This window comes from Stegostoma tigrinum, chromosome 7 (genome assembly GCF_030684315.1).
Source record: "Stegostoma tigrinum isolate sSteTig4 chromosome 7, sSteTig4.hap1, whole genome shotgun sequence".
Lineage (NCBI taxonomy): Eukaryota > Metazoa > Chordata > Chondrichthyes > Orectolobiformes > Stegostomatidae > Stegostoma > Stegostoma tigrinum.
The window spans coordinates 25,610,050-25,624,018 of NC_081360.1; the positions used below are offsets into that span (position 1 = coordinate 25,610,050).

Here is a 13,969-nt window from a genome sequence, read left to right on the forward strand (position 1 = left end):
AAATGGAGACCAATGGAAGCAGTGACGAGGCTCAGTCTGATGGAGCAGCAGAGAAACACTGCAGGTGTCACAGCATTTGTGGAGCAGAGGCATGGTTCATCTGCATGTGCTCATTTCCTGCTGGTTAGTGCTTCAACAGGCTCAAAGGCTCTAACCGCCTGCTGTGTGGCTTTCTCTTCTCAGTGGCAGGGGTCTAATATAGACAGTTTGTCAGAGAGGGTTGGTGGTGTGCAGAGGCACATGAACTGCTTGCAAGACTCCGGGTGGATCCAAAAGTAGGGGCAAAGTGTCCTTTTCAGTACCTTAATTGGAAACTCGTATCTAATGGACTGACAGTGACAGCAGCAGGGAGCCCTGCCACTGGGAAGATATCCTGGAGGTAGGAGCATGTGGAGAGTCCGTCCAGCATAAGGAGTTCCATCCTGTTTACCATAACCTCCTCTGTTGTTCTGTATTAATTGTGCCCAAATTGTCAACTCATTGAGATTTCCATGCTTCTAATGTGATCCTTTATTTGCAGATTTTCTTTTTAAGAAAGAGCATATTCTGATAATTTAAAATATATCATTGGGACGCATTAAAATATCACAGTAATGGATTTGTTTCAGAAAAGAAAATTCAGTTTATTCACTCCATCTTTAGATGATGGAAGTACAGAAATCTACTAAGGTGTGGGCAATTTAGTTCATTATGTTTGTGCCAGTTCTTTGACTGGGCAGTTCAAGTCTGTCAGTCTTTTTCTGGTTGCTCTAGTGATGTAAAAACACATAGGAACATCAAAGTTTAACCCTGTGTCCTGTGATTTTTCACAAAAGGTAATCAGTCAGGTGATGAGCAACCTGAATAACTAGGCTCTCTAGTATTGACACAGGTTCCACAAGCTGCCTCTGAAAGAGATATGAGTTCAGGCAAGTTAGAACTTCAAAGCATGAATGAATTAAGGTAGAATTAAGAGTTAGTGCTCTGGACAAACAGTATGTATCAGATTCCAAACCCAAACTAGCATGAGATCATCATTGTCTTTCAGCTCAGAGAAACTGGCTGGCCTTTATGTGAATTACTGTCAATGATTATGGATCAATTTTAAACCATAACCTGTGAGATATTATCTAACTCGGTACAGAGCAGGGCTCAGAATTGAAACAGATCACAGAGCAACTGAAACTTAAAACCCAAACCCTCTCCTGCTGCTTGGCTATTCACTTTTATGCAAAATACAAGAGTTTTGAAGTTGAGGTTACCTTTTACAACATCAACCGTTTTCGGGCACAGTTCTCCTTCTATGACATCAGTTGTGGCTAATAACACTTGCTCGGTCAATTCAGACAGTGTGTTCATGTCAGCCACTCTGAAAACTCCAGCTTGTTCACTTGCGATGTCAGAGATCTCCTGAATGTCTGCATCCTGCATTCCCACAGTGAAGATTTTGAATCGAGCTGTCTTTAGCTCCCTTGCAGCGGCTACTGCGTCATCGCTTGACCTGCCTCCGATTAGCAGGAAAGCGATTTGTGGGACTCCATCTTCAATCCTACTTCCTGCTGATTTAACAAAGTGGTTGTTTTTAACATGTCTCAAGGCTGCTCCAGTGTTTAGTGACCTGCCTCCCTTGAACTGAATATTCTGAATAGCTTCCAGGACGTCAGCTCTTGATCGGTAAGTTTTGAAGAAAAATTCATCAATCACATCGGAATTGTACTGGACAATTCCCACCTGGATTGATCCATCATCAACATAGATAGCATCAACTACACTGGAGACAAACTCTGTGAGACGGGGGAAATTCTGTCGTCCGATGTTAATGGATCCATCCAAGATAAACACAATATCAGCTCTTTTCTGTGGCAAAGCTTGAGAAACAAATGAAATATGTTAAAATACAGCAATTGGAAATATTGTTAAATCTATAATAATAAGCAATCCAGACTTGTCATGTATAAATTTAATTTTCTCTCCAGCCCCATTGACTTTCTGCCCTATTGTTTGAACCCGTGAGTTGTATTTTGGTTGATTCCAGTGCAAGGGCCACTCTAAGTTACCATTTTATATAAGTGAAAGCTCATCAGAAGCTAGGAACAAGGACCTCATATTGTATCGCAGTTGAATCCAACCCAATACTCACAAGGTTCAGACAGCTCCAGATCTCATTGTAACCTTGGTCCAAACATAGACAAAAGAACTGAATGGTGGAGGGGAGAGAGAGTGGCTTTCCTTGACAATGGGGCAGATTTTGACACAGTGTGTCATCAAGAAGCTCGAGCAAAATTAGAGTCAATGGGAATAGGGTCAAAGCTTTCTGCTGGCTAATGTCATGCCTTGCAAAAAAGGAAGATGATTGGACTTGTCAGAAACTATGATATTTCTGAAGGAGTTTCTCAGGGTAGTTTTCCATGCATAACTATCTTCAGCAGCTTCGCCAATGACCTTCCCTCCAACATAACATTGGAATTGGGGATGTTCACTGATTTTCGCAAAGTGTTCAGAACACCCTGAGTCTCCATAGAGGTTAACGCAGACAGTGCCTGCATGCATGTCCCAGGGAACATTCAAGTTTAGGGTAACAAGTGACAAACAGAACTTGTATCAGGCAACAATCATCTCACATTAATGTTCAATTACGTTACCATCATTGAACTCCAAAACATAATAACCTCGGGGCTATCATTGACCAAAAACTGACCTGGATGAACCATATGAATGCTGTGGTTACAAGAACAGATCAGAAGCTAGGAATCCTGTAGGGATTAAATCACCTCCTGTCTCCAAAAGGTTAGAACACCATCTAAAAAGGCACAAAGTGTGATGGAATACTCTGTACTTGTCTTGATTAGTTCAGCTTCAACAGCACTTAAGAAGTTCAACCCCACCAGGACAAGGCAGTCTGCTTGATCAGCACCCCATCTAACACCTTAAACGTTCAGTCTATCCACCAGCAGAATGCAATGGCAGTCTGTGGACCATCTACTAAATGCACTGCAGCAAGTGATCAAGACACCTTTATGGCAAAGAATGGGCAAATGGACTGTAATGACAGAGAATGTGTGATTCCGCACTTTGGCAGCACGAGCTTGAATGCTATGTAAATAGGGAAAGACTGCAGAAAGCTGCAGCGCAGAGGAATATGCAGGTCCTAGTGCATAAATCACCAAAACTAGTATCCAAGTTCAGTGGATAGTAGGGAAGACACATGGCATGTTGGCCTTTATTTCAAAGGGAACAGAGCATAAAAATAGGGAGCTGTGCTAAAACTATTCGAGGCACTTTCAGAACACAGCTGGAATAAGTGAACAATTTTGGTCCATTTATCTAAGGAAAGATATACTAGCAGTGGAGGCAGTCCAAAGAAGGTTCACTAAGTTGATCCTGAGTTTGGAGGAGCTATATTATGTAGAGAGGTTAAGTAGGTTGGGTCTGTACTCATTAGAGTTTGGATGTAACATTAAATTCTCAGGGGGCATGTCAGGGTAGATGCAGCAAAGTTACTTCCCCCACTGGGAGAGTCTCGGACCAGAGGGCAGAATCTAAAAATAACAAGTTGCCTATTTAAGACAGAGACGAGGATTTTTTTCTCTCTCAGAGGGTAGTGAATCTGTGGAATTATTTATTGCAGAGAGCTGTTGAGGCTGGATCATTATGTATATTCAAGCCTGAGATAGGCTGGTTTCTAATCATTAAGAAAACTAAGAATTATGGGGATAAGGCCGGAAAGTGGAATTGAGGATTAGCAGATCAGGCATGATCTCATTGAATGGCTGTGTGGACTTGATGGGCTGAATGGCCTACACCTGCTTCTATATTTCATTTCTAACAGTAATTTTCAAACTCCAACTTCTATCACAAGAAAGGACAAGGGCAGAGGATGCATCGTGATGCCATCACCTGCGGGTTCTTCAGAAAAAAAGCACACATCATTTAACTTAGAACTTATCACCATTTCTTCAGTGTCACTGGGTCATAATCCTGGAACTCCTTCACTGACAGTTCTACACGTACCTGTACCACATGGATGGCAGCAGTTCAAGGAAGTAAGTCATCACCGCATTATCAAGGGCAGTAAGAGATAGTCAGCAATTACTGGCCTGGCCAGTAACGTTTCCATCTCATGCCAGAATAGGGAAAAATCAGGTAGCTCCATGTGCATTTTCTACCTGGGTTAATGGATTGTGATTAAGGGAGAGCAGTGGACCACATTTCCTCTCTTTTGGTTGTGATTCAAAGGCAAGTTGTAGCAGTTGCAAACAAAAAATCACTCTCAGCAAAATACATCAGAAAATTTAAAACAAGAATGAAAAATGATTAAGACATTTTCATAATTTCTTCATTGACAAAACCAGCTCGGTCAAATTGAAACATACAGTTACACATGTATGCATAAAATTGTCATCATGCAAGTTGTGCACTTTCTCCCTCCTGCACTAAATATAATTGCCACTTATTTTAGAAATCAGGAAATATTGACACATGCAATTAAAAATGCAGCAAAACCATATAAAATGAAATCTCACAATTTGATATACTGGATTACAAACAATTCATAACAGTCCACTGCTAAATATTTTAGCTGATAGGGTGACCCCACTGGGAATGGATTAATGTCTGAGTTGAAACAGCAGGCAAGAGAAAGACATTCAGTCTTATCCAGTATTATAAATAACAGCTTTAGAAACATACCTGCAGTAGGAGGCTCTGGTCGATACAATGTAGGGTCTTCCATCAACAAACGCAGAATCAGTTTGTCTTGCACGCCTTCCAGATCTTGGAAGTTATTTACTTTGTAAGTAGCATAAGGAAGAGTTGTAATTCGTTCAAGTTCATCTGGATCCACATTCTTTCCTCCCACACTGAAAACATTAATTCCTGAACTTTTTAATATGCCTAAATAAGGGCGGGTATCATCTCTAGAAGAGTCTCCAGTAACAACTATCAGATATTGAGGAGCACCTTCATGCTGTCTGCTTCCTGCTGATCTTGTGAAATGATTTTTCAAAACAAAGTCCAACGCTCTGCCAGTGTTAAGTGGAGACCCACCTCCTGGCCTAATTCGCCTGATAGCATCTTGAAGGCTGCCTTTATTCATGTGTTGTTTCAACAGAAACTCTGTTTTTGGAGCATTGCTGTATTGTGCCAAACCAATTCGGATCTTGTTGGGTCCAACATCGAGGCTTCTAACTATGCTGAAGACAAAATCGCGAATGTGGGCAAATTGCTGAGGTCCAACGCTGCTGGATCCATCAATCAAGAACACAATGTCTTTCTTGGTAGGATCCACAACTGCAAAGCAAATAGATTTTAAAAAATTTGGTCAACAACTCACAATCGCTGAAAATTACGTACAGCAAACTCACACTGTCGCAACTTATAAATACATGAAAACAAGGGATCCAATGATGCGGTGTAAATACAGGTTCAGATCCGACCTGCTCCAAAAAGTGGATGAGAACATGGGGCAAAAACAGAAGTTGCTGGAAAAGCTCAGCAGGTCTGGCAGCATCTGTGAAGAAAAAATCAGAGTCAAAATTTCGGATCGGGTGACCCCCTCCTCAGAAATAATGGTAGCTGGGAAAACGTCGGCTTATATGCAGAAAATAGGTAGGGGAATGTGGTAGGGAGTAAACAATAGGATAGAGCCCAAAGACAAAGAAGACTAGTTGGATAGACAATGAAGTTGATAACAATCTGGCTAGGAGGGTGAATCGTTGTTAATGGGGACCATTACTGATGAACAATATGTAGTGTACGTTGGCAGGCTATGTGATAACAAGGCCTGGTGTGTGGGGTAGGGGGCTACAACATAGGTGAGTTCAGGCCCAGAAATGATTGAACTCCATACTGAGCTTGGGAACCCTGCAGCCCTCCAGATTCAATATCAAGTTCAGTAATTATAGGGCCTAAACTCTCCCATATCCGAGCTCCTACCCCAATTCCTTTGCCTCCACTGCATCTGCTCCCAAAATGAGGCATTCCACTCCCGGACATTCCAGATGTCCTCGTTTTTCAAGGACCACAATTTCCCCCTGACAGTGGGTTGGAAATGCCCTTAATCGCATCGCTCACATTTCCCGCAATTCATCTCTCCATCCCCTCCCCACAATAACAGCAAAGACAGAATTCCCCGATCCTCACGTACCATTTCACCAACCTCTGGATTCAATGCGTCATCCTTCACCACTTCCGCCACCTGAAGTCTTACCCCACTTCCAAGGACATTTTTCCCTCCTCACCTTTATCTGCCTTCCAGAGGGACCACTCTCACTGTGACTCCCTCGTCCGCTCTACACTTCCCACTAGCCCCACCACCCCCAGTAATTTTCCCTGCATCCACAGGAAGTGCTACACCTGTCCCTATACCTCCCCCATCACTCCCATCCCAGGCCCCAAGGAAACCTTCCACATTAAACAGGCGTTCATCTGCACATCTGCCAATGTGGTATGTTGTATCTGCTGTTCCCGATGTGGCCTCCTCTACATCAGGGAAACCAAGCGGAGGGTTGGAGACTGCTTTGTGGAGCACCTATACTCGGTTCTTGACAAATGACTGCAACCCCAGTCGCGAACCACTTCAACTCCCCCTCCTACTCCTTGGATGACATGTTCATCCCGGGCTCCTCCAGTGTCACAACGATATTACCTGAAGGCTGCAGGAACAGCACGTCATTTGGACTTCACAAGCTTCAAAATCTCCCCATCCCTGACCTCATCCTAAGACCAGCCAGCTCATCCCTGCCTCCCTGACCTGTCCATCTTTTTGACCACCTCACTGACCAACCCCCACCCCCACCCCCACGTCCTGCCTACCAGCCTCATCGCTGCCACCTGACTGTCCATCTTCCCTTGACTGACCAACCCCCATCCTAACTCCCTACCTACTCTCACCTTTACTGGCTCCATCCCCACCTACTTGACCTGTCTGTCTTCTCTCCACCTGCCTGCTCCTTTATCTACCTTCCATCATTGCCTCCCCTTCTCTATTTATTTCAGAATCCCCTTCCCCTCCCCCATTTCTGAAGAAGGGTCCAAACCCAAAACATCAGCCTTCCTGCTCCTCTGATGCTGCCCGGCCTGCTGTGTTCATCCAGCTCCACGCCTTGTTATCCCAGACTCCAGCATCGGCAGTTCCTACTAACTCTGAGTTAGGAAAGTAAGTTGTGAAGAGGACATAGGGAGCCTATAAAAGGGACATAAATAAATTAAGTGAAGTCAGCAAAGAACAGGCAAATGAAGTATAATGTGGGAAAGTGGGAAATTGTCCATTTTGGAAGAAAGAATGACAAAGAAGCAGATTATCGAAATAGTGAGAGGTTGTAGAGCTCTAAGACGCAGAGCGATCTAGTGTCCTGCTGCATGAAGCGCACGTTATACAAAAGCAACAAAGCAATAAGGAAAGCTAATAGAATGTCATGGTTTATTGTGAGGGGAATTGAAAGCAAGATTATGCCTCAGTTAGGTAGCAGATAGGTAAGGCCCCATCTGGGGTACTGTTTACAGGACTGGTCACTGTAATTATGGAAATATGGCATTGCATTGGAAGTAGCTCACAGAAAGTTTACTAAACGAGATGTGGAACATTTAAATAATTTTAAGGCAGGGGTAAATAGCTTCTTGATTGCCTGGTGGACTAAAGATTATTAGGGATATGCAGACCTTGATATTGTTGATTTTGCCTTGCGCAAACGCTGTGCGAGGTAACTTGTATGCCTCTGTTTAGTATTTTAAATCCTATGATTTGTACGTCCTTGCTTACTATGATCTGCCTGTACTGCTCATAAACAAAGCTTTGCACTGTACTTAGGTACACATGACAATAAATCAAAGAGATTAAAGAATGGAGACTTGAGGTTCAAATCAGATCAGTCATGATCTTATTGAACCTGGAGCAGCTTCAAAGGCCTGGGTGGCTATTCGTGTTCTTTGCTTACATGTTCGTAGATTTCCGAAGAATTCTTGCCTGATTGTTTCTCATGGTTCCCAAATGCCATGTTAATATTTACAAGCGAAGCCTAAAATCTCACAGTGTTTACAAGATGGGCAGCAAGGAATTTTCAGAGGTTGCCATTGTGCGTTACTGCTCACAGTAAGTCGCCATGAAGGGAGAAAAAGAGAACTAAGAGAACTGGAAAATCAGAGAACCATGAAGCCACATAAGTAAATGTCAGGATAAGTGACTAATGGCTTGGTGAAACAAACAGCATTACAGGATAGTTATTGTAAAGAAGGAGGCAACTTGGCTCTGCAGCTCACTACAAGAACAATGCAACTGGTCACACCTCTCTGCTCACTCCCAGTAGAACTAAATTCACTTACCCTCTAAGATTACATATCATTTTGTGAGTGAGAATTGAGTCTACCTCCACCCTTCCTCAGGCAGTACATTCCAAGCCAATTCAAAAAGCATTTAAAACCAAGCAACTTTTTGTAGATCTGCAATCACATCAAGACCAAGCAAGGCCAGGTAATGACAGTAGATTTCTTTCCCTAAAGGACATTCAATTTATTAGGCATTTATATTGTCTATTCTCATTCTTACTAAAATGGGTAACTTCACACCTCTGCGTTAAATTTCATCCACCATGTGTTCAACCAATCCTCTAGTTTGCCGATGTACTAATAAAATTCATTACCACCCACTTCACACTTCATGATATCTCTCCAAGTTTTGTACCAAATGCAGATTTTGAAATCGTGCCCTGCATCAATTCATTAATGCGCATCTTGAACCAGCCAGATAAATACTGTTTCCATGATCAGATCAGAGTCTAGGAATTTTGTGATCTCTTGGCCCCCTGAAGTGCTTCACTCTTAACAAATCCATGCTGGATTTCCTGAATTAATTCACACTTGTCCATGTTACTATTGATTTTGGCTCTTTGCCGGGCAAAAGAAAACTTCCTTTCACCAAGACAATACTGGCTGGACTGCGAGTTGCTGCGCCGATTGATTCACACACGCTTTTGGAACCAGGATTCAACATTTCCAATTTTCCATTTCTCTGCCACTACCCCTGTATACACAGATAATTGGAAAACCACGACCACTACCTCTGTAACCTCTGACCTCATTTTTCTCAGCATCCTTGTTGAAGCTCATCTGATCCTGGTGATATATCAATTTTTAAGTGCTGCCTGCCTTTCTACTACCTCCTCTCAATCAACATTAGCCCATCTAGTACTGGAATTGTTACCCCTGTCATCGTTACTTTGACAGCATCTTTTTCTTTGGGATTAATTTATTATTACTGCAAAGCCCTTTGTTGCCCATATGTAGGTCCAGTTTTCAGCATTTAAACAACCCCACTCTCTCAACATCCTTTCATTTATATTACTAACGCTGTTTGGATTCCCTATTCTTTACTTCAGATTCAAACTCTTTATATTCAACGCCAAATTTCATCATATCTGCCACATGCCCCCTTTTTCTGCCTGAGCCTGGCTCCTTTACCAAATTTTGGTCACCCTCGTGATAATGTGCCTTTGACTATATTTGAACTATTTCTACTTTAGTGACAGCCAATTTTTTGGTTTCAGTTTTGTCTACCAATCCTTGATTCTAATTTACCTGGGTGAAAACTGATCCTCTTTGAATTACTTTAGATTGGTCCTCATCTTGTTTTGTTTCTAATTTAACCTTATGAAACTACAATTGCTGTTTCCCAAACAGTCTCCCACTGGCACTTGAATCCTTGACTCAATCGCCCAAATCAGACTTCACTACCTTCATTATTGAGTCAGAAAAAACTCATCAAGGAAGTTATCTTAATTTGACTTCGGAAACCTGTTCTCACTCTCTGTCCTTTATCTTGTCAGTATCATAGTCTATATGGAAAACTTTTTTTTCTTTATTCATTCAGGGGATGAGGGCATCATTGGCCAGGCAGCATTTATTGCCCATCCCTAATTGCCCAGAGCGTGGTTAAGAGTCAACCACATTGCTGTGGGTCTGGGGTCACATGTAGGCCAGACCAGGTAAGGATGGCAGTTTCCTTCCCTAAAGGACATTACTGAACCAGATTGGGTTTTTCCAACAATCGACAATGGATTCATGGTCATCGCTCGACCCTTAATTCCAGATATTTATTGAATTCAAATTCCACCATCTGCCATGGCGGGATTTGTACCCAGGTCCACAGAACATTATCTGGGTCTTTGAATTAACAGTCCAGTGATAATACCACTAGGCCATCACCTCCCCTAAAATGACTCTCATGATCATTATTCTGCTGTTTTTTTTACTGCCCCAGTTAATTTCTATGCAAATATGTTCTTCTATACCTTTCCCACTAGTAAGTAGTCCATAAAGTACATCCAGTCTACATAGTACATCTCTACTGGTTCTTGACTCTAACCAAATAGATTTTTCCTCAATCTCTATCGTGCATACCCCCTCTCCAGCAATAATATTGTCCTTAATCAATTACTCTTCTTATCTCTTTTTTTTTTCTGAACACCTGAATGTTGGCCAGTGCACCCTGATGTTTATACTCATCTGCGCAGGGAGGTGAGGCTGAGGTTTAATGTTTAATTCCAAAGGTAGCATCTCTCCTTCACTACTACAGGTCAGTATCAATGTAGATTTAGTGTGATGTCAATGTAACAACAGAGTAGGAAGATAAATGGCAGCCTGGAATTGCATTTGAGGCCTCAGAAACACTTGTTTTGTTTCCTCAATTATTTAATCCCTTCAATTACGAAAAAAAAGTGTGAAGTGGAGAGACTCATTACTTGGTTGTATTATCTGTATGTCATCTAATTGAATACAGGGTGGCACAGTGATTAACATTACTGCCTCATAGCGCCAAAGACCAGGGTTCAATCCCACTCTTGGGTGACTGTCTGTATGGAGTTTGCACATCCTCCCTGTGATTGCATGGGTTTTCTCCCACAATCCAAAGATGTCAAGGTTAGGTGGACTGGCCATACTAAATTGCCTATGTAATGCAGACTAGGTGGATTAGCCATGGGACAAGTAGGGATGGGGTAGGGGGTTAAGTCTGGGTGGGATGTTCTTTGCTGGATCAGTGTGGACTCAAGGGGCTAAATGACCTGCTTCCACACTGTGGGGATTTTATGAAAATCTTCATCAAGTTGATCTGAATTCTAAGTGTTTACTCACAACTGTAGATCATTCTGATGCAATACTTTTAGTTGTACGAGTGCCATTATTCTTCCATTTTCTACACTTACCTTGCTGATTCATTGTTAACTTAGAAAACCATAATGTTAGTTTATTGCAGCTTGCCTAATTCTTCTCTTTTCTCTTTTTCTGCAGGTACATAGTTTCCACCAGAATAGAGAAATAGTGCACAGAAGACGTATGTTACAAACCGAAAAAAGACCCCTGCAAAGTCAGTAATAAGGCCTGACTGTAAGTGACAGTCAAGAGTACACAAACACATAATTGAAGCCATAGAGAAACACAGGGAGCAAGGCTATGACAGTGCACAAGAATACTCTAACTAATCAGAGATGCAATACGAGAGGCATTGAAATAAAAAGGGCCTGTCTGATGGAAAGGTCTACTATAAGAATGGATGCACTTTGTGTATGAATAAATCTAATTATCAATAAAACTCAACAACAAGACACAGCAATTGATTTATTCCACGTTTTGCAATATATTGTATATGTTAATTTATACAGACATTTGTAAATTTAAATAAAAACTATTTCTTACCTTTAGGAGCATCGTGTATGATTTGGCTTATTTGAGACTTAGTCAACGTTGTCAGCGGTGAGCGAAGTTGCTGTTGAACTGTGTCCACATTCCGTAGATTATTAACCTTGAAGACATAATTACGGGACAGTGCAATCTGTTGGAGCTCACGGTCATCCGTGTCTCCTGAGCCGATACTAAAAGGTGCTACACCGGCCTCTTTCAGAGCTAGTGCTGCCTGACCAACATCATCGGACGACTTGCTGGAAGTGATTAGGACCAAGAACTGGGGCACATTATCCTGTGCTCGGCTTCCGGCCGAAACATTGAACACATTCTTTCTGACATGATCCAAAGCTTTGCCAGTGTTGGCTCGTCTGCCTCCTTTACACTTGAGGTCTCCTATTGCTTTCTTCACCTCATCTTTTGTTGTAAACGTGTTTAAGAGGAAGTCAATTCTGGGATCTTCACTGAACTTTGCAACACTGACTCGGACTTTATCATCTTCAACATCAAGATTGTCGACAACATTAGTAATGAATCTCTGAACCGATGGGAAAGCATCTTTAGCTTTGTCCGACTCATCAACAAGGAACACAATATCTCTCCTAGCAGCGTCTGTATCAAATAGAAAACAGATTTTGGTTTAGTGCAAACACGTGTGGCATGAAATTACATTTTCAAAGTCACATTTGTTGTTGGGTTGTAGGACTTCCATTTGTAATTGAAAAAAATAACTAAGTCAAGATGGTTCATAAATGAAGAAAGATGGCAAGAAGATGAAGGAAATATCCAAGGTAAGATGATTGCACTCAAGTGCGATGAAACATTAATATTGGAAAGGTTGAAAGAAGTCATATTTTCATTGTCTCTTCTGAACCTTTGGGCAACAGAAAAACAAAGAGGAAAACTTTCTTTGTTCATACGGTGCAACAGAGGTCACAAGCGAACTCTTCGTAAATCTATTTTAAAAGTTGCTTTGCCCAGCATGCATAAAATCTTCTCTCCCTCATTTAGCTTTGCTGTTGAAAGAGAAATGAAAGTCATGGATAATCAGGTCACAATTACTGAAGAAAATTTCTGAACATAAGCAGCAGAAATTACAAGGTCAACTGCTGAGCAGGTGGAGGACACAAGGTTCCAAGGGATATCCAAGGTGTTGGAAAAAGTTTCAGAAGAGTAGTACCTATAATGTAGGTAGAAAGAAATGGTAGAAAACATGAATATTGTGATTTACTTGAGGTATAATCATTTAGATGTTTATTTTCACATCTCACAATATAGGCATTTATGGCCGAAACTTATTTTTCTCTTCAGCTGAAAGGAAAACTCCCACGTGCTGCTTTAAAAAAAGGTTTGGATTTTGGTTACCAAGGTTGGTAATGGGAGTCAGGAAGATCCTTAGCTTCATGGGCCATCTCAGCAGTAAGTACTAGCAAATACAGGATCTTCATGGTCAGGGACACAGGCACAGACTGCAGTCATACCAGCTTGACCCAGGAAATTGGTTGTAAGCAGCCACAGGGGCTGCCAGCTGCTTACACACTTTGTTTAAGAGATTTGCTTCAGAGCTGGAGAATCTTATCCCACTTACAAATCAAAAGTAAGACAGAGGCACCATCAGTCTTCGACTCGCATCCCCCCTATTCATTCTCCCAAGTCATGCTTGCTATGCTGGTCTTTGACCATCCATCCATCCTCATGGCCTCTCATGCCCACTGTGACAGTCTATTCCCCCATCAAAACCTATCACCCCTTATGTTCCCCAGGCAAGGCCATGGCACACTCATGTCCATTGATCCATTGTGTTATCACAACAGTTTTACAGGTTACAAGGTTTTAAAGAAGTCAACCAGTCTTTACTTTCCACTGCAGTGAGAAAAGTAATTTTTCCATGGGGCATATCAAGTGTAAATTATCCTTTAAGCTCTTTATGTCAAAACATTTAAAATAGCAATTTCAAAAGCTGTAAGCACTTGAATCCTCTTAAATTTATATAAGGAAATATTACCTATACAGCGTATTTAAAAAGAATGGGTACCCTATGAACACAATCCGCCGATTCCTCAGCAATAAACCCAAACAAACAGACAAAACGGGCTCAGAAACCATAACCACCCTCCCCTACATCAAAGACATTTCCAAAATGACTGCCAGACTACTCGGACCTCTTGGCATCAGGGTAGCCCACAAACCCACCAACACACTAAAACAGCAGCTAATGAACTTAAAAGACCCTATACAGACAACAAATAAAACAAATGTCATCTACAAAATACCTTGCAAACACTACATTGGACAAACTGGCAGAAAGCTAGCCACAAGA

General features: G+C 41.8%; 1 protein-coding gene across 1 annotated transcript in view; it reads right to left on the minus strand.

Annotated features, from left to right (window-relative positions):
* Positions 1-13,969, minus strand: part of LOC125453920 (collagen alpha-3(VI) chain-like) — a 140,828-nt gene that overhangs the window by 67,456 nt on the left and 59,403 nt on the right. Inside the window, exons 15-17 of the mRNA XM_059647119.1 lie at positions 11,665-12,261; positions 4,669-5,268; positions 1,242-1,847 (exon numbers count right to left, since the gene is read on the minus strand). Of these exons, the coding sequence (XP_059503102.1) occupies positions 1,242-1,847; positions 4,669-5,268; positions 11,665-12,261 (1,803 nt within the window). The remainder of the gene's footprint in view (positions 1-1,241; positions 1,848-4,668; positions 5,269-11,664; positions 12,262-13,969) is intronic.